Source organism: Oncorhynchus nerka, linkage group LG13 (genome assembly GCF_034236695.1).
Source record: "Oncorhynchus nerka isolate Pitt River linkage group LG13, Oner_Uvic_2.0, whole genome shotgun sequence".
In the NCBI taxonomy this organism is placed as follows: Eukaryota; Metazoa; Chordata; class Actinopteri; order Salmoniformes; family Salmonidae; genus Oncorhynchus; species Oncorhynchus nerka.
The window spans coordinates 21,557,856-21,582,222 of record NC_088408.1 but is presented as its reverse complement, the minus strand read 5'-3'; the positions used below and the strand labels follow the sequence as shown (position 1 = coordinate 21,582,222).

The 24,367-nt window shown below is 42.7% G+C and overlaps 1 protein-coding gene across 1 annotated transcript; it reads right to left on the bottom strand.

Moving 5' to 3' along the window:
• Nucleotides 1-1,528: 1,528 nt before the first annotated feature.
• Nucleotides 1,529-23,921, bottom strand: LOC115139202 (actin-related protein 10-like). The gene is made up of 12 exons (XM_029676342.2): nt 23,745-23,921; nt 23,260-23,332; nt 9,142-9,224; nt 8,872-8,980; nt 8,276-8,451; nt 7,968-8,047; nt 5,507-5,542; nt 5,220-5,299; nt 4,965-5,038; nt 4,480-4,561; nt 2,723-2,924; nt 1,529-2,590 (listed from the first exon to the last, which is right to left on the bottom strand). The coding sequence occupies exons 1-12, from the start codon at nt 23,819-23,821 to the stop codon at nt 2,409-2,411; spliced, it is 1,254 nt and encodes a 417-aa protein (XP_029532202.1). The 5' UTR covers nt 23,822-23,921; the 3' UTR covers nt 1,529-2,408.
• Nucleotides 23,922-24,367: the final 446 nt, after the last annotated feature.

The window sequence follows — 24,367 nt, the reverse complement described above, 5'->3', positions numbered from 1 at the left end:
ATAAGATTCCCTCCCTCCCTCTCTCTATCCCTCCCTCCTTCCCGCATCTCTATCCCTCCCTCCTTCCCGCATCTCTATCCCTCTCTCCTTATCTCTATCCCTCCCTCTATCCTTATCTCTATCCCTCCCTTTATCCCTCTCCTTCCCTCCCTCCTTATCTCTCGCTCTCTCTTGCTCTCTATCTCCATTATTTTCTCCCTTCCTCCCCCTCGCATCTCACTCTTCTCACATAACACTTACTCTGGGGAGTTGAATCACTTACACTGGGGGTTAGTACCGTTTGGTTAGTATGCAGGATTGGTAGACTAGACACTGTTATCCTTCAGTCTATACCCATCTCCATATGTAGGTGATCCTGTGGGGCTGCAGGGGAGACCCCAACAGAGATAGCTCCGAGGAAGCCTAAAGAGAGTGAGGGAGACAGTGACGGTGGGTGTTTTTCGTGTGTCTGCAATTGGTGTGTGCGTGTACAGGAAGAGATTAAGTCAAACTGGGGATTGGACTCTGAGCTATATCAGATTTCCCAGTCTCTGGGCCCAGCTGCATTTTGGGTAATGACGCCACACCAGTTCCCAGACAGACACACAGTAACAACCGCCTAAACAGTATATGATTTGTGACCTGAGGCACACTTTGGTTTCACTATGGCGCCTCCTTGTGGGCGATACATGTTGTACTCAAAACCTACCTGCCCGGCCAGCCAGAATTACCTACCAATGTCCATATTGGATCCATAATCCACTAGACTGGGACCAGGCCAGATCATACAGGTTCAGTCAGGGTTGATTTAAGGATACAGTCAATCACAGGTATATGGTGATCTCAGCTGTATGATTACAGGTCATTGTGGGATTGGGGAATGTGTGTGTGAAAGTTGATATGGACCCAGGAATATAGAAGACCTTGAATCAAATACAGCCACATTTAATTTATTCCAGTTCTGACTGCAGTCTTTTATTCATGCCAGAAATGGATGATAATTCATGTTTTAAACATAGTGTACACACATTAAATGATTTGCAGGTACTGGTTTAAAAAAATGAAATAGAGGATACCCGCACACTTCTCAAAGCTCATGTTACAACCCAAAATGACACAGACCTTTGTCAATGTTGCACAATAAAACAACTTGAGCATTCATTAGTGTGCAGGCATATTTTCTTTATTTCATGTGTTAGACTCATGGCACTCCATACCAGAGCAGCCAGTGACTGTTGGAAAAGAGATTACTTCAGAGATCTGTGTGTGCTGCTCAGCCTGTTATTGATGATACAACTGGTGATTCTTTGGCCTGGTGTTCATTACTTTGAAAGTGACAGTGCTGGGAAATACCCATAAACCATATTCAAACAATCCTCCTGACTGCTGTCTCTTGGAGTGAACATTATTCAGCCAGTGTACTCTATAGTATGCTTTCTAGTAGTGGGCATATCTGTGTGAAACATCACTTAAAGGCTCTGGAGAGTGAGAAATAAGCCTCATGAGAGACGGGGCAGAACAACAAACAGACAAGACAGGAACGACAACATGCAACAGCAGGAATGTTTATTTAGCGCTGTTTGAGTTGATGCATTACAGGATAAGAGCTCTGGGGAGATTGAAACTGATATTAATGTTTTACATGGCAAATAAAAAATAAATAAAACACTACATATTAGCTGAAAAGGAATGCCTGGGGGTAGCATTCACAAGGACTACATAAAGAGAAACTTCACAGCCAAATATCAAAACTGAACTGCAATTTAAATTGGTTGAACTACAATTTATCTGGTTGAAATGCAGTACACTTTCTTACTGACAGTTTCTATATACAGCTCAAGAGTGTTAACATGACAAGCCTCAGTTCAGCTGGAAAACAGAGTCAAAAATCAACACTTCTGCCTCAAGGGGATAGTCAACACATGGCCACAACTCTGTTCAAGACCACCTTGTGTACAAAGATCTGGACCCAGAACTTGCTCTCCCTGACCCCAGCACAGTACTCTCAATGCAAATGCTGACTACTGTACCAGTGCAATCCTTAGACAAAACATCTAGTTAGCAATAGAGTGAGCAGAATCTGGAACACAGTGTGGCAGGAGTCTTACACAACAGGCACATAAAGACTGATAGAACTAAAAACCCCACAATCCACAGCCATCTGGGGGTTGAGATGCTGGGTGCATCTCTAGTCTAAAGTGGCTCCCTCGCCTTACAGATGAGGGGAAGGGCATGAGTAGAGGAAACCGTAAGAGACTATTGAGACACACCCATAATGTCTGATATGTTCAAGTTACGCCTGGGGTGAGTTTGGGGTGAGTTTTAGTGGTGCCACTAAAATGGCACCACTTTCCATATATAGTGCACTATTTTTGGTTTAGGGTGGCACTGCAGACGCAGCCCAGGGGTAGACAATAGTGTCTGGTGGTTTATTTCTCTGTGGAGAAGGCTCTCTTCATGAGTGGTGGGGGGGTTTTCCCTGCATCATAGACTGATTCTGGCAGCGGGGAGCTGAGACAGCACCAGTCGGGGATACGGCCTGTCTGGTTGTAATAGTCGCGCGACACAGAACGACTACCCAGGATGTCTTGCAGTGCTCCAAAGATCGCTCCTACACAGGGAGAGGAAAGCAGGAGACACAGGGTTATTCAAAGCTGGTTTATACCTACCTGCATTACCACCCCCAACTGTTCCATACAGAGTCCAAGGACAAGGTTGGTTATCAGACTACTCTGTCTCTCACCTCCGAGCCATGCGGTGCAGTTGGGTTTGGCTGGAGGACTGTGCAGCCTGAAGCTCTTGGTGGCCAGGGCGTCGCGATACTTGGGTTTGTCCACCAGGAGGCGTATCTCAGCCAGGAGCCGGTGCAGGAAGCCAGGCAGCATGGCCGTGCCCCCGATAATGACCAGGTTTTCAGATAGCGCCTTACGAGTGTCAATGGGACACTGAGGGGGATCATCAGATAGAAACACATCAGTGTGTAACAATCTTTCGTATTTTCTCAAATGTACTTTTCACAAGATTAACAGTAAACTGGGTTTAAACTCCCAAGCTGCTTAAGACTGGTCTATGGGACAGAAATAAGGATTTAATAAGACCAAAAACAAAACAAAAATGTTATCAGAAGAAATCTATCAGTCATTCAGATTTGTTTCATTTACTAAATCAGTTGTACTTGTTAAGTGGTTCACAGCAACCGGTGCCAAGCAGAGGCGACAGAGGCAAGAAAAAACTCCTTAAGGACTGGGTGGGACAACCTGCTCATCCACAGAAACCTATTCATCCACAGTGCTGGTCTCTCAGGAGAGAAATCTCATTGACTGACCCTACACGGTAGAGAAGTGGACTGTTTACAAGCTTACTACACTGCCTGTCACACTTGTCCACAAAATACCAATGAGTGCTTATGGTACTGTGCTTACAGAGTGTAGCACAAGCACAAAGCATGCAAGAAGAGTCATGGAAGCTGCTCTGCCTATTAAGATGAATGGTCTGTCATTGGTCTGATCCGACTCGTTGAGAAGTTGCCAAAACATCAAGACTGTTCCCATGGATATCAGTCTGAAAAGAAATCTGGCAAAAATATGCAATAGCGTCTACAAGGCAGAATGTTGAATAAAATGATATTTACACTTACTTTACCAGCTGTACATGCTGTTGGTCATTTTGGCGGTAGGAGGTGGAGATGGGGTATCCACAGGGAATTGTTTACCCGACTTTCTACGGAACCAGTAGGTTCTTTCACTTGTATATCCATTATGCTGACGCATTGCACATGATGCACAACAGCCGAATGTAGTCAACCGAAGCACTTTTTTGTTGTTGCAATCAGCTGGAAGTGTTTGCCATTCAGTTAGGCTCAATCATATTGTGCACATGTTTGTCACGTGCGAATTGCATCAGTATTGAAAATAAAAACAGAAATACAAACGATATACAGACCAGCATACTGAAGGTCGGGTTGATAATACTACTCTGTGGACATTTTGTCTCACATTCCTACCTGCAAAAGGACCAACTACACAGATAACCAGTAAAGTATAATTTTATTCAGCATTCTGGCTTGTAGAGGTCGTGAGAGGAAACTTTCCTGATACAAATGCTAGTTTCTGCCCAAAGTAGAATTCTATGCAATTCAACATCGGGTCTTCAGGCAAATTGAGAAGGAACCGAGACGATTTCACCTCAGTGAACTGGAGAGTCCCGGGAGGCTGGGACTGTTGCTATGGTAACAGGGTTAAAGTCTCTCCCCGTACGTGTTGGTGAAATGCGTTCGTCATTACAAAATGGAAAAAGGAATTATGAAATAGCTGACGATTTTAATTAGAAGATGCAGATGTCTGATGAAAGGTCGTTGCGAACAAAACATCGTCCAGTAATTACTGACGAAGTAACATGAATTCCGTGCCCATTTTGGCAGCATCTCATCTCTTGCGGTTTGAGCAGAAAGAAACCCCAGATTAATACATGGTATTTTTCAATTATGAAAACGAATGTTACCTTGACCAGAGTGTCAAGCACTAGAGTGGCCACACTCTTCTCCTCATTGTCCTGCTCAAACAGCATCTCCATCACAGAGTCCCTTCAAAACACAACAACCCACACGTCACTCAGAGTCCCTACAATACAGAACCAACACATCAATCAAGAGTCCCTGCAATAAGTTGGCAAAAAGACAGTCTTGATTTCAATTCAATTTGATAAACGTTTTTGTGGCCCCAAGGAGCAATTGTAGGTTCATTAGCCGCCCCTGAGAAGAGCATACAGACAGGCATGATGAAAACCTTGCAGAGACAACCCAGATTCAATAATAGAAGAAGGTGACCCAGATATTAAAGAGGAGACACAGAACCAAATATCTAGGTTTGAAATGTTCTGGACATGAATGAAATGGACACAGATTACATCAGTAAACACAGCCCTTTGGCTGTGTTTTGTAATTGTATCACATTTCAGCTGAGAAGATATATATAAAAAACAGCTACCTGATTGTTCCCTTGATATGCAGAATCTTCTCCCCATCCAATGGGTAATCAACATCAGGGGGTGGTGTTGGTCGCTATAAGGTGGAAGAACATGGATGCAAGGGTCTCAAATGCACTGGACTATAATACTCAACAAACTACCTTTAACAAATGGCATTTACTGGAAGAACACAGCAATAGCTACTGCTTGAATATACCAGACAATGCAAATATAGAAATGACTGACTGCCCAGTTGGGGGTTAAAGGTCACTGACCTCAGCCGTGCCCTCTAGGTTAAACTTGGCCTCCTGGATCTTCAGGCCTCTCTTTAGGTCACTGACAAAACAGGTCCTGACTGGACAAGAAACACAAACAAGAGGGTCTATGAGAGTATGCTACCGCCAACATATATGAATGGGGCGAAGATATCTTTTTAAAAATGAATTAGCTTTAGCTGCCTTTTGTAGCAAAATCTATTTACTTTAGCTGCTAAACTGGAATCCCAGCATTGTCTGTAATAAAGGCAATAAAAACAAGTGGTTTCAGTTTCTTTTGAACATACCCTTGATATCTTCCACAACTTCCTCTGGGATGGAGCCTAGGAACAAAATACAGGATGAAAAGTGAGATCTATTTACCAATGACCCACTTATCCTCCCTCACATAGAGCCCTTCCTTTCACGTCAATGGTTCTATTACTGTAATAAATGATTGTGTCTCATTGTAGTCAAATGGTGTGTGTCCGAGACAAGGAGAGGACACCAGAGGTGCACTCATTGGTTGAGGAAGTATGGAGAAAGTGAAGAAAGTAGATTATATCAAGTCTTGATAAGTTTAGAGCAGTTTACTTGTCCCAATTTTAATACATACTTTTTTTTGCTTCCCTTGGATACGTTTGCTACAGTTTAGTGTTTGCATTCACAACAGTCTCATGCCATTAATTACATAGGCTACATCAGTCATTGGACTGTAATAGTGCATTTAGTTGTGCAGTGGTACTGTAGTGGTGTGGTTCAGTAGTGCAGAGAGAGAGATGGTCTATAATATGCCTGTTTAAATGATTTATGCCCATCAGGACTGCCTAGCCCTGCATCAGCTAGCTAGTGAGCTACTGCTGCTCTACATAGGAATTCACTCTCGGATCAGAAAAGAACAGTACTTCCAGGATACAGTACACAAGGAGAAAAATAACTAAAATAGGCCATGTGTGTGTGTGTATATATACAGTGCCTTGCGAAAGTATTCGGCCCCCTTGAACTTTGCGACCTTTTGCCACATTTCAGGCTTCAAACATAAAGATATAAAACTGTATGTTTTTGTGAAGAATCAACAACTAGTGGGACACAATCATGAAGTGGAACGACATTTATTGGATATTTCAAACTTTTTTAACAAATCAAAAACTGAAAAATTGGGCGTGCAAAATTATTCAGCCCCCTTAAGTTAATACTTTGTAGCGCCACCTTTTGCTGCGATTACAGCTGTAAGTCGCTTGGGGTATGTCTATCAGTTTTGCACATCGAGAGACTGAAATGTTTTCCCATTCCTCCTTGCAAAACAGCTCGAGCTCAGTGAGGTTGGATGGAGAGCATTTGTGAACAGCAGTTTTCAGTTCTTTCCACAGATTCTCGATTGGATTCAGGTCTGGACTTTGACTTGGCCATTCTAACACCTGGATATGTTTATTTTTGAACCATTCCATTGTAGATTTTGCTTTATGTTTTGGATCATTGTCTTGTTGGAAGACAAATCTCCGTCCCTGTCTCAGGTCTTTTGCAGACTCCATCAGGTTTTCTTCCAGAATGGTCCTGTATTTGGCTCCATCCATCTTCCCATCAATTTTAACCATCTTCCCTGTCCCTGCTGAAGAAAAGCAGGCCCAAACCATGATGCTGCCACCATCATGTTTGACAGTGGGGATGGTGTGTTCAGGGCGATGAGCTGTGTTGCTTTTACGCCAAACATAACGTTTTGCATTGTTGCATGGACAGAGTCTCCCACCTCAGCTGTAGATCTCTGCAGTTCATCCAGAGTGATCATGGGCCTCTTGGCTGCATCTCTGATCAGTCTTCTCCTTGTATGAGCTGAAAGTTTAGAGGGACGGCCAGGTCTTGGTAGATTTGCAGTGATCTGATACTCCTTCCATTTCAATATTATCGCTTGCACAGTGCTCCTTGGGATGTTTAAAGCTTGGGAAATCTTTTTGTATCCAAATCCGGCTTTAAACTTCTTCACAACAGTATCTCGGACCTGCCTGGTGTGTTCCTTGTTCTTCATGATGCTCTCTGCGCTTTTAACGGACCTCTGAGACTATCACAGTGCAGGTGCATTTATACGGAGACTTGATTACACACAGGTGGATTGTATTTATCATCATTAGTCATTTAGGTCAACATTGGATCATTCAGAGATCCTCACTGAACTTCTGGAGAGAGTTTGCTGCACTGAAAGTAAAGGGGCTGAATAATTTTGCACGCTCAATTTTTCCGTTTTTGATTTGTTAAAAATGTTTGAAATATCCAATAAATGTCGTTCCACTTCATGATTGTGTCCCACTTGTTGATTCTTCACAAAAAAATAAAGTTTTATATCTTTATGTTTGAAGCCTGAAATGTGGCAAAAGGTCTCAAAGTTCAAGGGGGCCGAATATTTTCGCAAGGCACTGTATATATACATATATATAATTCAAAAAAGACGGAGCAGGTCCTTCCTTTCTTTCACATCAGGCTATAGCAACGAATTCTGAATACAAAATGTTGCATGATTGATTCACCCAGAGAGAGCAATTATAAATTCCTTCCTTCCTCTACATATAACAATAGAACACCAGCATCATTATGAAGCTAATTAGGAAAATCAATTCACAAGATTGCCAACAACAGCTATTCACAAAGCATGAAGCAAGAAAACAAGAGGATCCATGGGACGGCTGAGACAGTTTATACAATGAGAAAGCACTGCTTGAGTTGTACGGTAAGTTACTTATGTTTTGACAAGTAGGTTTCTGATGTCGTGGGTCTTACCAATGACTGTAGGTAGACTCTGTCCAGTACTGGAGTCTGAGTCTACTGTACACTGTTCCACCAGGAGCCCATCCAACTCCCTGAGGGTTAGAACACACACAGCCACTTAGAACAAAGGGGGCAAGTACCCCTGAAAGCACACACATTGATACACTTGATTCTCAGTAGTCAAGAAACTGGGGCTTGAAACACACAGCTTTCAAGAGGTGAACAAAAGGTTGTTTCCCTGATGTTCAGTACGTGAGACAAGCAAAGTAGCACACACGGCAACATCTTTACACCATCTCAAACACATGCACACAACTTACTTATGAATGGCCTTGCCACCCAAAGGCAGGGCTTCCCAGGCTGACAGGATGGGGATGCACTCATACACAGGCAGCACCAGTGTCTCAGTGTAGCCACAGTCCATCACCAGGCCTGAGTTGATGCCCAGAGACATGATGGACATGAGGTGACTGGGAGCAAACAGCACTGAGGGCACCTGGGAAACACAGAGGCGTCCTCCTAAACATCCATTGCCTGATCTGAAAATCCATGCCCCTTTGTGTTCCAACTACTGTCAGGTGTGAGCACTATGGAGATGGCTCCATCAAGCCTCCCTATTGGCTTAGGGGAGCATTGCATTCACCATTTAGCTTACACCCATCTAGTTTGGGTTAGGAGAAGGGGATAGCATTTTTGTACCAGGTAAAGTGGTTCTACACATAATAGGCTGAGTTTACAAAGGCAGCCCATTTCTGATATTTTTTCCAATAATTGGTTTTGACCAATCACATTAGATCTTTTTCAGAACTGATCTAATTGGTCAAAATAACAATGCGTGAAAAAAAGAGATCAGAATTGGGCTGCATGTGTAAATGCACCCATAGACATAGATCATTGGTCCAGCTGGTCTCAGTACCTCAAACTGTTTGAAGAAGACTTTGGTGAGGGTTTCTCTGAAGTGGGAGGGACAGAGGATGGACTCGATGATCAGCACTCTCCTGTCACGGGGGTTCACCAGCAGATGCCTGGGCAGGACAGAAAGGTAGTAGACAGACATTCAATCATTCATTTTATTATGGCCTGGGGTGCATCTCCAAAATGGCTGACTCCCATGGTTACTTTAATGTTATTGCCACTGATGTGTCAGTCATTACACACACTACTAGCTTTGTCAAAAGCTCCTTACCTGAAGTAGAGCGTGTGGATGAACTCCTTGAGGTTGGAGTAGAGTTCCTCTGTGTTGATGTTGTACTGAACCACTTTGATAGACTGTGAGAAAAGACACACCGACAGAAATGGTTATAGATGAGGCTGTCCATTTCAATACTTTGAGTCGGTATTCATGTCATATGAAGGAATTCCCCTCAACCACAAATTGGGGAAAGAAATATTATTCTTTCCCATTGACCCCCATTGTAAAAGAGCCAACTTTATAAATTATTTTATTATAGAGAAATAACAAAACATGCCGAAAAGCTGCTGTGTTGTTCAGTGCCTTCGGAAAGCATTCAGACTTTTCCCACATTTGGTTACGTTTCAGCCTTATTATAAAATGGATCAAATCAAATGAATTCATCAATCTACACACAATACACCAGAATGACAAATCGAAGAACAGGTTTTTAGAAATGTTTGCAAATGTATAAAAAAACTGAAATACCTTATCTACATAAGTATTCACACCCTTTGCTATGAGACTCGAAATTGAGCTCAGGTGCATCCTGTTTCCATTGATTATCCTTGAGATGTTTCTACAACATGGTGTCCACCTGTGGTAAATTCAATTGATTGGACATGATTTGAAAAGGCACACACACCTGTCTGTATTAGGTCCCACAGTTGACAGTGCATGTCAGAGCAGAAACCAAGCCATAAGGTTGAAGGAATTGTCCGTAGAGCCTCGAGACAGGATTGTGTTGAGGCACAGACCTGGGGAAGGGTACCAAAAAATGTCTGCAGCATTGAAGGTCCTCAAGAACACAGTGGCCTCCATCATTCTTATATGAAAGAAGATAGGAACCACTAAGACTCTTCTTAGAGCCAAACTGAGCAATCGGGCGAGAAGGGCCTTAGGGAGGTGACCAAGAACCCTGACAGCGTTCTAGAGTTCCTCTGTGGAGATGGGAGAACCTTCCTGAAGGACAACCATCTCTGCAGCACTCCACCAATCAGGACTTTATGGTTGAGTGGCCAGACGGAAGCCACTAGTCAGTAAAAGGCACATGACAGCCTGCTTGGAGTTTGCCAAAAGGCACCTAAAGACTCTGACCATGAGAAACCAGATTCAGACTGGAGGCGACGGTTCCAACAGGACAACGATCCTAAGCACACAGCCGAGACAACACAGGAGTGGCTTCGGGACAAGTCTCCGAATGTCCTTAAGTGGCCCAGCCAGAGCCCGGACTTGAACCAAATTAGCAATCATTTCTAAAAACGTTTTGCTTTGTCATTATGGATGATTGATTGAGGAAAATAAACAATTTAATACATTTTAGAATAAGGCTGTAACGTAACAAAATGTGGAAAAAGTAAAGTGGTCTGAATACTTCCCAAAGGCACTGTATATGTAACCTGGTCAAAAATCCCAACCTACGGTTCACAATGCTCCCATGTAGGGAAATGGAGCCTGCGAGAAGCGCCCTGTGGCTTCAGGCTATTCAGTGTGTAAGAGTGCGAAATTATGGGGACCCGGTGTCCAAGTAGGCTACACACAGCTATGTGTGTGCAAACATTTAATCACAGGTAAGACATTCAACTTGTGTAGTAAGGTCTAACTCCACCCACTACTTGTAGCATTATAGTCGGTTTGTTTGGGTTGTTGGCCTTGGCTATCTTAATGATGTTCTGATTGGTAGCTAGCTAACATTCAAGTGGCTAATCTACATGAAAAGTGGCATGAGGGAAGCCCTACAATATTAGGTTTTTCTAAGTAGTGAGAATACTTTTCAACATTGCCTGCCACCAAGAAATCTTTAGACATGTTGTACTTTTCTTTAATGTAGTTTTGTAATGGACTTAAACAAGCAGACAATAAGAAAATGTTGCTGGAAAATGTAAAGTTTTTGCTATGAGCCAATGGGGTAATCAAGGTAACCATGGGTTGTTTTACCCACAGGCAGCACTGATGCGCGTAACGATGGTGACAGGAGGTGTGCGTAATGATTAGCAGCCTGGCGACCTCAAGCGCAAGAAAGGGGGAGCGCGAGCAGACAGAGTTTGTCCAGTCTGTGGCTTCAGGTTCATGCAATGGTGCTTGGAGAGCAGGCCAGCAGCGGAGAATATCCTCTCTACACTGGCAAAGCCACTGGGGATGCTAAACACCCCTTTGGCCACTCTTGCCAGGTAGAGATGCAGACTTATTTTTATTTGTCTATAGGCAGGCCTAAAGGTTTTTAGGCAAAATAATCCAATCAAAACGGAGAGCTCCTTGAACGTGGGAATATTATTGGGATCAAAATCAATGATGGCCTATTGTATACAGATAACAGAACAAAAATGAACCCAACGTTTAAGAGATCAGATTTTTTGTTTATTAATAATTTGCTATCATGACAGTTATCTACAGCAGCACAGAAGTAGACTAAAAATGCATGCTGGGCTGGGCATGGCATGAGCTAGTGAAGTGAGCGCTACTGGGCAAAATTGGAGCGGGTGAGAAGGCCGACGCTCAGCTTTTGGGAATCTTGCGCCGCGCTCCAATCAAATTGGGATCGCTCTGGTCCGCTCACATATTCTGGACCATACTGCCTGTCCAAAGTTAAAATGGAACTAACAGCATTTTAGCAACATTAAATCTTATTAAAATCTGTCATTCAAGGCAGCATGACACCTTTAAAAAAAAAAGAAGAAATAAAAATAAAAAAGATTCTGACAAGCGACCGCTTAGATATGCTCGTTTTGGGAATGTTTAGGAATGATGTATAAGGCATTTGTGAAAGCAGCCATGCGTTTGGACAATTAATAGACCCTGCACTAAATTAAACATCCGTCTCATCCAGGACCAGACTCTACGCAGACTGGTGCACCATAGGCAATCAAAGCTACAGTAGGCCTTTACGCAAAAGTAATTTGCCACACAAGCCTGCCATCATTCACTTTGAACTGAATGTTTGCAGGCAGTTCTAACAGCGCGACTTCAGATCAGTAGAATGCATTCGCCAAAAGCCACAATGCACCCGAATGTAACGGCTTTCTAGGTGTGGTGAAGGAGAGTTGGACCAAACTGCAGCGTGTAGATTGCGATCCATGTTTAATAGAAAAAAACACACTTAAACACGAATCAATGCAAACACTACAAAAAAACAATAAATGTAACGAAAACAGCCTATACTTGTGTCAACTAACATCTAACACGGACATCAGGACACTAAGGACAATCACCCACAATACAACCAAAGAATATGGCTGCCTAAATATGGTTCCCAATCAGAGACAACGGTAAACACCTGCCTCTGATTGAGAACCACTTCAGACAGCCATAGACTCTCCCAGAACACCCCACTAAGCTACAATCCCACTAAGCTACACACCACATACAAAAACCCATGTCACACCCTGGCCTGACCAAAACATAAAGAAAAACACAAAATACTTCGACCAGGGCGTGACACCGAATGGTTTTCTGCAAGTATGTAAATACCACAGGAGTTCTATTACATTTGGAACTTTACAGTCCTATTGATCAAACAACCATGAAAAAGGTAGGCTCTCTCTCCCTCAGTTATGCACACCAACAACTAATGCTAGCCAGAGCAAGATGAGCTAAAATCTAACGATGGCACATTAAATAAACCCTCTGAACTTTTACTTCTAGTTGGCCGTGAAAATTGCACTGATAAACGATGGGGAATTGCAGCCTACTCGTCCTTCTGCAGCTGCCTTGTCCCAACCAAGCACACAAGTTAATTGGCTAAAGTTGGCTAGCTAGCTACTTCCAGACACCAACGAGAGAACGCCACACTGACCATTTTACTCGCCCTAGCAGAGCTGATGAGAGTGTTTTCATGTTAGGCTGAGAGAGGATCTCATGTCAGATGATGTGGAAACAATATGGCAACAGGTTCATGTGCCTCACCTAAAGCCTATTCTCGTAGGAAGTTGCTATAGACCACCAAGTGCTACAAGTCAGTATTTGGACTTGGTGTGTGAAATGTTGGATAATGTTTGTGATATCATAAGAGAGGTATATTTTCTGGGTGTCCTAAATATTGACTGGTTGTCATCAAGCTGTCCACTCAAAAATAATCTACAATCGCTAACCAGACTGCAATCTGGTTCAAGTCATCAGTCAACCTACCTAAATCATCCATGTGCATTGATCAGGTCTTTACTAATGTTGCAGAAATCTGCTCTAAAGTTGTATCCATAGCCATCGGATGTAGTGATCATAATATAATAGCCATATCTACAAAAAACAAAGTTCCAAATTCGAGACCTAAAATTGTGTATAAACAATCCTACAAGAGGATTTTCAATGATTCCTATGTGGAAGATTTGTTGGTCTGATTTGTGTATTGAGGAACATCTGGACACTGCACTTGAAGAATTTATGAAACTGCTTCTTCTGGTTACTGATAGGCTCCCATCAACAAACTGACTGTTAGAACTGCCAAATCCCCATGGATAGATGATGAATTGAAAAACTGTATGGCTGAGAGGGATGAGGCAAAGGGAATAGCAGATAAGTCTGACAACACAGCAGACTTGAAAACATACAGTAAATTGAGAAATCACGTAACTAAATTAAACAAAAATAAACTATACTATGGAACACAGATAAATGATATAAAGTATGATAAGAAGAAGCTCTGGAGTACTGTAAATGAAATTCTAGGCAAAAAAAGCAAACAACTGCATCCTGCATTGAAGCAGATCAAATCAAATGTATTTATATAGCCCTTCATACATCAGCTGATATCTCAAAGTGCTGTACAGAAACCCAGCCTAAAACCCCAAACAGCAAGCAATGCAGGTGTTGAAGCACAAGCAGATGGCTTGTTCATAACAGAACCCTTTAATCACTTTAATAACTTTTTTGTTGACAATATTAGTGGACTTAGGTATGACATTCAAACAACAAATGCTGAGCCTTCATTTCATGCATAATGGACCAAATAATGAAAGACAAGCACTGTAGTTTGGAGTTCCACAATGTGGAAGAGGTGAAAAATTGTTGCTATATATAAATAAGGACAAACCACCTGGTACCGACAACCTGGATGGTAAATTGCTGAGGTTGGTAGCGGAATACATTGGGACTCCTGTTTGCCACATCTTCAATTTAAGCCTAAAAGAAGTGTGTGCCCTTGAGTAGCAGAGCACCCTTTAATGGTTAATGGAACTGACACAAATGACTGATTTCTTGAAAGAAATTGATAGTAAGAATGTTGTGGGAGCTGTTTTGTTAGACTACAGTGCAGCTTTTGATGTCATTGATAATAACCGATTGCTGACTTTTTTTGTTGCTGTTATGGATTTGGATCCTCTACCTTATTATGGATTGAGAGTTACCTATCTAATAGAATACAGAGGGGTTTTCGTGAACGGAAGCCTCTCTCATGCAAATTCAGTTGAATGTGTGTACCACAGGGCAGCCGGCTAGGGCCACTATTGTTTTCTGTTTTTACAAATGACCTTCCACTGACCTTGAATAAAGCCTCTATGTCTATGTACGCTGACGACTCAACAGTATACGCATTGGCTGCAAAAGTAAAATGAATAACTGAGATAATTAACATAGAGCTTCAGTCAGTTTTAGAATGGGTAACTAGCAATAGGCTGGTGCTAAATATTTGAACTAAAAGCATAATTTTTATGACAAATCACTCGCTCAACGCTAAACCTTGTTTAGATCTATTATTGAAAAATGTGGCTATTGAGCAAGTTGAGGAGACTAAACTACTGGGTGTAACCCTAGATAGCACGCTGTCATGGTAAAAACATATAGACTCAAATGGTTGCTAAAACGGGAAGAGGTCTGTCCATGATAGGGCGTTGCTCAGTCGACCAGACAGGTCCTACAGGATCTAGCTTTGTCGTAACTGGACTACTGCCCAGCTGTGAGGTCATGTGAGGCAAAGTAGGACATAGGTCAATTGCAGTTGGTCTAGAACAGTGGTTCCCAAACCTTCTATAGTCCCGTACCCCTTCAAATATTCAACCTCCAGCTGCGTACCCCCTCTAGCACCAGGGTCACCGCACTCTCAAATGTTGTTTTTTGCCATCATTGTAAGCCTGCCACACACACACTATACGATACATTTATTAAACATAAGAATGAGTGTGAGTTTGTCATTTCCCACGAGCCGGGTTGTGACAAAGAGCTCTTATAGGACCAGGGCACAAATAATAATAATCAATAATTTTGCTCTATATTTATCCAGCCTACATATAAAACCTTATTTGTTCATCAAAAATTGTGAATAATTCACCACAGATTAATGAGAAGGGTGTGCTTGAAAGGATGCACATAACTCTGCAATGTTGGGTTGTATTGGAGAGAGTCTCTGTCTTAAATCATTTTCCACACACAGTCTGTGCCTGTATTTAGTTTTCATGCTTATGAGGGCTGAGAATCCACTCTCATATAGGTACATGGTTGCAAAGGGCATCAGTATCTTAACAGCCGACTTGCCAAGGCAGGATACTCTAATCGCAGCCCAATCCAGAAATCTGGCAGTGGCTTCTGATTAAACTCAATTTTCACAGAACCACTTGTTGCAATTTTGATGAGGCTCTCTTGTTCAGATATCAATAAGTGGACTGGAGGCAGGGCATGATAGGGATAACGAATCCAGTTGCTTGTGTCATCCGTTTCGGGAAAGTACCTGGCTCATTCCAAGATGGCGTAGCAGTCAGACGTCTTTGTCTTTGTCCTGTCGTGTCCCTTGTGTATACCTTTTTCTTCGCATATCTTTTAAAAATATTTTCCTAAACCTCAACTTCTAAATACTCTCCTGCAACCCGCCTCACCCAATGTGGCATGGATCTGTTTTTTTTCTGAAGTATTTCTATTTACTTCGGATCTGGAATCCCTCAACTGAAGCTAGCCAGCTAACTAGCTACCAGCTATCAGTCAGCAAACCACTGCTAGCGGTCATCAGCTAACCTTTAGCTCAGAAAGCTCTCGCCAGTTCATACAACGTGACTCAAACCAGAGCACAACGGACCTATTTTTTTCTTTCCATATCCCTGGATTCCTACTTCAAACTCTGAACATTTTCATCTGGATCTTTGCAACTAGCTAACCTCAATCCCGGGTGACTACTCCTGGCTAGCGTTTCCTTCCCGGAGCAAGCACCAATTAGCCTGAAGCTAGCCCGGCTAGGCCTCCTGGGCTACCACCGAAGCCAACTCCTGGTCTACAATATCCGGACCCCTTCTACTGCCGGTACGGGGCATGGAACCCCGCCGATCCTCTACGACTGGAATACCGACATAATCTGCCCGAGGATTCCAACAGGCCTCTCAGGCGCGATGTCCACTGAAGGCCCATTCTGCTATCTACGGCCAGCTAGCTACCTAGATCAACTTGGAACCCTACTAATCCACGACTGGTCTATCAACGTCACCGCACGAAGAGGCAAAAACAGACTTAACTCCATCGCAACGTCCCCCAAAGGCCATTCTGCTAGCTTGCTAGCCCTGGCCTGCTAACTGCTAGCTTGCTAGCCCCGGTCTGGCAACTGCTAGCTTGTTAGTCCCGGACTACTAACTGATAGCATGTTAGCCCCGGCCTGCTAACTGTCTGAATCACTGTGTCCCCAGCCAGCCCAACCAGTCACTGGACCCATATGATCACTTGGCTACGCATGCCTCTCTCTAATATCAATATGCATCGTCCATTACTGTCCTGGTTAGTGATTACTGTCTTATTTCACTGTAGAGCCTCTAGCCCTGCTCAATATGCCTTAACCAACCATGTTGTTCCTCCTCCTACATATGCGATGACATCACCTGGTTTAAACGTCTCTAGAGACTATATCTCTCTCATCATTACTCAATGCCTAGGTTCACCTCCAATGTGCTCACATCCTACCTTACCTTTGTCTGTACACTATGCCTTGAATCTATGCTATCGTGCCCAGACACCTGCTCCTTTTACTCTCTGTTCTGATTGTGCTAGACGGCCAGTTCGTATAGCCTTTAGCCGTACCCTTATCCTACTTCTCCTCTGGTGATGTAGAGGTTAATCCAGGTCCTGCAGTGCCTAGCTCCACTCCCACTCCCCAGGTGCTCTCATTTGTTGACTTCTGTAACGGCAAGAGCCTTGGTTTCATGCATGTTAATATTAGAAGCCTACTCCCTAAGTTTGTTTTACTCACTGCTTTAGCACACTCTGCCAAGCCGGATATCTTAGCCGTGTCTGAATCCTGGCATAGGAAAACCACCAAAAACCCTGAAATTTCCATCCCTAACTATAACATTTTCCGCCATGATAGAGCTGCCAAAGGAGGCGGTGTTGCAATCTACTGCAAAGACAGCCTGCAGAGTTCTGTCTTACTATCCAGGTCTGTATCCAAACAATTTGAGCTTCTACTTCTAAAAATTCACCTTTCCATAAGCAAGTCTCTCACCATTGCCACTTGCTATGGACAACCCTCTGCACCTCGACACCATATGTGAATTGATTGCCCCCTATCTGTCTTCTGTGCTCGTGCTACTAGGTGACCTAAACTGGGACATGCTTAACACCCCGGACATCCTACAATCAAAGCTTGATGCCCTCAATCTCACACAAATGATCAATGAACCTACCAGGTACAACCCCAAATCCGTACACAGGCACCCACATAGAGATCATCCTAACTAACACGCCCTCCAAATACACCTCTGCTGTTTTCAATCAAGATCTCAGCGATCACTGCCTCATTGCCTGCATCCGTAATGGGTGTACGATCAAACGACCACCCCTCATCACTGTCAAACGCTCCCTAAAACACTTCTGCGAGCAGGCCTTTCTAAATCGACCTGGCTGGGGTATCCTGGAATGACATTGACCTCATCTCGTCAGTAGAGGATGCCTGGTTATTCTTTAAAAGTGCCTTCATCACCATCTGAAATAAGCATGCCCCATTCCCAAAAAATTGAACTTGGAATAGATATAGTCCTTGGTTCCCTCCAGACCTGTCTGCCCTGGAACAACACAAAAACATCCTGTGGCGTTCTGCATTAGCATCGAATAGCCCCCGTGATATGCAACTTTTCAGGGAAGTTAGGAACAAATATACACAGGCAGTTAGGAAAAGTAAGGCTAGCTTTTTCAAACTCAAAAAAGTTCTGGGACACTGTAAAGTCCATGGAGAATAAGAGCACCTACTCCCAGCTGCCCACTGCTCTGAGGCTAGGAAACACTGTTACCACTGATAAATCCACTATAATTGAGAATTTCAATAAGCATTTCTCTACGGCTGGCCATTTCTCTACCTGGCTGGCCACCTTGCTACCCCTACCCCTATCCCGGTCAACTGATGTTCTGAAAGAGCTGCAAAATCTGGACCCCTACAAATCAGCCGGGCTAGACAATCTGGATCCTCTCTTTCTAAAATTATCTGCCGAAATTGTTGCAACCCCTATTACTAGCCTGTTCAACCTCTCTTTCGTATCGTCTGAGATTCCCAAAGATTGGAAAGCTGCAGCGGTCATCCCCCTCTTCAAAGGGGGTGACACTCTAGACCCAAACTGCTACAGACCTATATCTATCCTACCCTGTCTTTCTAAGGTCTTCGAAAGCCAAGTCAACAAACAGATTACCGACCATTTTGAATCCCACCGTACCTTCTCCGCTATGCAATCTGGTTTCAGAGCTGGTCATGGGTGCACCTCAGCCACGCTCAAGGTCCTAAACGATATCATAACCGCCATCGATAAGAGACACTACTGTGCAGCCATATTCATCAACCTGGTCAAGGCTTTCGTCAATCACCACATTCTTATTGGCAGACACGACAGCCTTGGTTTCTCAAATGATTGCCTTGCGTGGTTTACCAACTACTTCTCTGATAGAGTTCAGTGTGTCAAATCGGAGGGCATGTTGTCCGGACCTCTGGCAGTCTCTATGGGGGTGCCACAGGGTTCAATTCTCAGGCCGACTCGCTTCTCTGTATACATCAATGATGTCGCTCTTGCTGCGGGTGATTCTCTGATCCACCTCTATGCAGACGACACCATTCTGTATACTTCTGGCCCCTCTTTGGACACTGTGTTAACTAACCTCTAGACAAGCTTCAATGCCATACAACTCTCCTTCCGTGGCCTCCAACTGCTCTTAAATGCAAGTAAAACTAAATTCATGCTATTCAATCGATCACGGTTTGCACCTGCCCGTCCGTCCAGCATCACTATTCTGTTCTAGAATCGGCTTCCTATATCGCAACAAAGCATCCTTCACTCATGCTGCCAAACATACCCTCGTAAAACTGACCATCCTACAGAGCCTCGATATAAAATATGTCATCTATAAAATAGCCTCCAACACTCTACTCAACAAATTGGATGCAGTGCCATCCATTTTGTCACCAAAGCCCCATACACTACCCACCACTGCGACCTGTACGCTCTCGTTGGTTGGCCCTCGCGTCATACTCGTCGCCAAACCCACTGGCTCCAGGTTATCTACAAGTCTCTGCTAGGTAAAGCCCCGCCTTATCTCAGCTCACTGGTCACCATAGCAGCACCCACTCGTAGCACGTGCTCCAGCAGGTATAGCTCACTGGTCACCCCCAAAGCCAATTCCTCCTTTGGTCGCCTTTCCTTACAGTTCTCTGCTGTCATTGACTGAAACGAACTGCAAAAATCACTGAAGATGGAGACTCATATCTCCCTCACTAGCTTTAAGCACGAGCTGTCAGAGCAGCTCACAGATCACTGCACCTGTACATAGCCCCATCTGAAAACAGCCCATCTATCTACCTCATCCCCATACAGTATTTATTTATCTTGCTCCTTTGCACCCCAGTATCTCTACTTGCACATGCATCTTCTGCACATCTACCATTCCAATGTTTAATTGCTATATTGTAATTACTTTGCCACCATGGCCTATTCATTGCCTTAGCTCCCTTATCTTACCTCATTTGCACTCACTGTATATAGACTTTTTGTTTTATTTTTTTCTACTGTATTATGTATGTATTATGTATTTGTTTATTCCATGTGTAACTCTGTGTTGTTGTATGTGTCGAATTGCTATGCTTTATCTTGGCCAGGTCGCAGTTGCAAATGAGAACTTGTTCTCAACTAGCCTACCTGATAAATAAAGGTGAAATAAAAAATAGTAATTGGGCACCCAACTCACTCAGATGCTTCGCTATATCACATTTGACATTGTCTGTAAGCTTGATTTCATTTGCACACAAAAAAAATATACAATGATGGAAAGTCCTGTGTGTTGTCCTTCTTAATGCATACAGAAGAGCTCCAACTTCTCAATCATAGCCTCAATTTTGTCCCACACATTGAATATAGTTTGGGAGAGTCGCTGTAATCCTAGATTCAGATCATTCAGGCGAGAAAAAACATCACCCAGATAGGCCAGTCGTGTGAGAAACTCGTCATCATGCAAGCGGTCAGACAAGTGAAAATTATGGTCAGTAAAGATAACTCTAAGCTCGTCTCTCAATTTAAAAAAAAAATGTGTCAATACTTTGCCCCTTGATAACCAGTGTACTTCTGTATGTTGTAAAAGGGTTACATGGTCGCTGTCCACATCATTGCATAGTGCAGAAAATACACAAGTTCAGGGGCCTTGCTTTAACAAAGTTAACCATTTTCACTGTAGTGACCAAAACGTCTTTCAAGCTGTCAGGCATTCCCATGGCAGAAAGAGCTTCTCGGTGGATGCTGCAGTGTACCCAAGTGGCGTCGGGAGCAACTGCTTGCATGCACGTTACCACTCCACTATGTCTCCCTGTCATGGCTTTTGCGCCATCAGTACAGATACCAACACATCTTTACCACCAAAGTCCATCTGGTTTCACAAAGCTGTCCAGTACTTTTAAAATATCCTCTCCTGTTGTCCTGACTTCCAGTGGTTTGCAGAAGCGGATATCTTCCTTAATTGACCCCCCATAAACGTAACAGACATATACCAGCTGTGCCAGGCCTGCTACGTCTGTTGACTCATCCAGCTGTAACGCATAGAATTCACTGGCTTGTATGCAAAGCAGTAATTGTTTCAAAACATCTCCTGCCATGTCACTGATGCATCATGAAACAGTGTTGTTTAATGAAGGCATTCGTTTTTTGGGCCTTTTCCCCCAGCCATATCCGCAGCAGCAGGGATAATTAAGTCCTCCACAATAGTATGAGACCTGACTGTCCTAGCCACTCGGTAGCTCACCATATAAGACGCTTCTAGCCCCTTCTTATTAATGGTATCGGTTGCTTTTATACATGTCTTAGTACTCGAAAGTCGTCTTAATTCTTGCTCAAAAAATCCTGTGGCCAATTTTCCAAATTGGCATGTTTTGTTTCTAAATGTCTGCACAAGTGTGAAGGTTTCATCAAGTTGTGAGATAGTACTTTTGCACATATAACACACTGTGGCTGAGGAAAGGCACTACTCCCAATATAAGTGAACCCCAAATCAATATAGTTCTCATCATATTTGCGCCTCTTCGATGGTCCAATGTCCCTGTCTTTTATTTTGCTTCTTTCCCGGGCAAGGGGGCAGTAGCTCTTCGGCTGCATCAGATTCACAACTATCAGTGTCCATGCTAGCTGGGCTAACAACAAATATAGAATTACTAATGCTAGCATTGGATGTGCTCGTGGAAGCAGAACAATTTGTGTCGTCAACAGGTGCAGTACTGCTGGTAAGTACTTAAAAAAAAACATTTATCAATTTTCGAGCAAACGGAATGAGCAGCAGCTACTTTTGGCTACATACGTTAGTGGAATTACCGCGAGAGAGTAACGGTTGAGGTGATTGGATGTTAATTATTTGACTAGGCTACCTGTATTTGACATTGTGTTGTTATTTCGCTGAACACTAGATGGTTTCATTTTCTTTTTGGCAGTGAAATGAGGCTACTCAGGTGAGAAAAAAAACTCCCAAATGTATAGCCCCATTGGAAAATATAAATGTACTGTATGAAAATGTGGGGGGAAAATGTAATATATATATATATAGCAATAAAACCAGTTTAAAAAACAGATAAAATAGCACCTTAATGCACAAAGGGGACTGTGAAGAGATACATTTTATATATAATGTATTATAATTTGCACTGTACTATGCATTAGACCTAGATATTGTGTGTATGTACTGATATGTAGGCTGTGTAACATTTTAAATGTATTTCAGTTGTTGACTAATAATGTTCCCTACTATGTATTATGTCATGTTTCATGTGGACCCCAGGAAGAGTAGCTGTTGCAAAAGCATCAGCTATGGGGACCCAAAAAGACTAAATCTAGAGCGTTCGTGACTCAGCAGATGTTGCATGTTTGTAAATTAAGCAGTTATTCTGTGCTCTGGCACACAGGTGAGAGTGCTCTGAAATTGGAGTAGCTAGCCAGAGTGAATTTGTGAACGCAAGAGATATGATAACTGTATAATACAGTGGTTCAGGTTCTTGCTAGCTAACAAAATGACACCTGCATCTCTAGCTGTGTATAGCCACCGAAAAACAATGAGTGTGAGAAGTCACTCACCCACCCCTCCAATGACATGATATCCTCCTAGCAGCAAGCTAGCTAGCTAACGGTATGCTCCATGTTTTTATCTTGCTACATAAATAGATACCCTAGCCTATTAGCACATTATGACTGACTTTGCCATTATACTGATCATTGCCATTGCTAGTTTGATTATATTGACATTCCCAATCTTAGTTACATTCGCCCATTTTTGTCAAAAATATTGAGTAATTGAAACAGAATCAGTGCACCCCGGGTGGAGGCAGCAAACAATGTACAAGGCCAGCTGGGATTTACAACCTGATAACCTTTGGACCACCAAGTAATGTATTGGTGAATTATATTAATCATGCACTGAACTGCATCCATCTAATCTATTCTGCCAACAATGCCTTAGTGTTCGTCATGGAAAAACCTTTTATAAAGTTGGTTTTGTAGCATAATCTGGGAATTTGATATATTTTACTGATATTATGATTGTCTGTTTGTTTCATATCTGAAAAGTAGTTATAACGCTGTCAGTTCCACTTTAAAGAGCACTAGACATTATTTCTCTCACACACACACACACACACACACACACACACACACACACAGGATCGATTTCAATAATGCTTGTCCATAAGTTAAAGAGCACTTGTCATTCATTAATTCGCTCACTAACCTGCTGTTGTCCCGGCTTCTGTATCTCACTAGGAATGATGAACCTGGGCCCCGTTTCTCCAGCAAAGCCACACCTGCATCATCATACAAAACCATTTAGTTTGTGATGAGTGAAATCATTGATACTTGTCAGAGAGTACTCAATGCCAATGAATGTATATTTAATGAGTAAAGGGCCTTAGTGTGTCCGATTCTCATATGATCTTCCCCAGCCCAGGCACTACTGCTGCTGTTCCATACATCGCTAGCTAGCTAACATTAGCCAGCTAGCTTTCGTTAATATCGCTAGCCCTTTTTCAGAAAAACACATATTTAACACATTGTGACCAACTATGACGTGCTTTAAACATTGGATAGTCGGTTTATATTTGCTTACATCTCTGATGTTCAGTACTTAACATGTGTGACTGGTAGTGGCCAATTTTGTTAGCATGTAAATGTTAGCTCTGCTAGCTAACGACATATCTAGTTAGTTAAAATACTTACTTTGTGTAGGCTGCTCCTAAATCAATGACGACTGCAGTTTTTTCCCCTCCACTCCCCAACCCTTCAAACAAGGGCATTTTATATTTTATATTTACTTAATCGTTTCCAATATACAACATGCAAACGCAAATAAATGATTTCCTGCTGGGTTTGGCAGGGTCCTTTCTTTCAGTTTGAGGAATAACGTCTGGGGAACTCGCCTGATTAAAAATAGTTTGTCCCTGCTGTAATTATACTTGTATGTTATAAATCAAACGCAAAATAAAAATACATCACGGTCTATACTAGTCATATCCAAACATTTATAGAAGTCATTTTTTACACACCAGATATGGACTGAGAATTTGAACGATCTATAAAGAAAATGAAATTGTTTGGGCAATATTTTATGCAGTCAATTTCATGTTCTTATAGATCGTTGAAGAGTAGACATGAAAGGATGAAAGGAGAGAAATTCGGCGTTTGGAGCTGTCCACTCAGCACCGCCTCGGGAAAAACAAAATCTGAGGTTCAAACAGAATTTGAAAACATTTCCCCACACTAAAACAATGGCCTGTTATGCAACGCATTGGACATAAAATATTACTGAATGTTCTTCATAAATCATATCTCTACACGCGCTC

Bases quoted from the DNA above. Each gene is read 5' to 3' on its own strand.
- LOC115139202 (XM_029676342.2), bottom strand. From the start codon at position 23,821: ATGCCCTTGTTTGAAGGGTTGGGGAGTGGAGGGGAAAAAACTGCAGTC. The intron at 9,225-23,259 runs GTTAGTGAGCGA...CTTTTCTCACAG, and splicing joins AGAAGCCGGGACAACAGCAG to TCTATCAAAGTGGTTCAGTA. The intron at 5,039-5,219 runs GTCAGTGACCTT...TCCACCTTATAG, and splicing joins ACCTAGAGGGCACGGCTGAG to CGACCAACACCACCCCCTGA.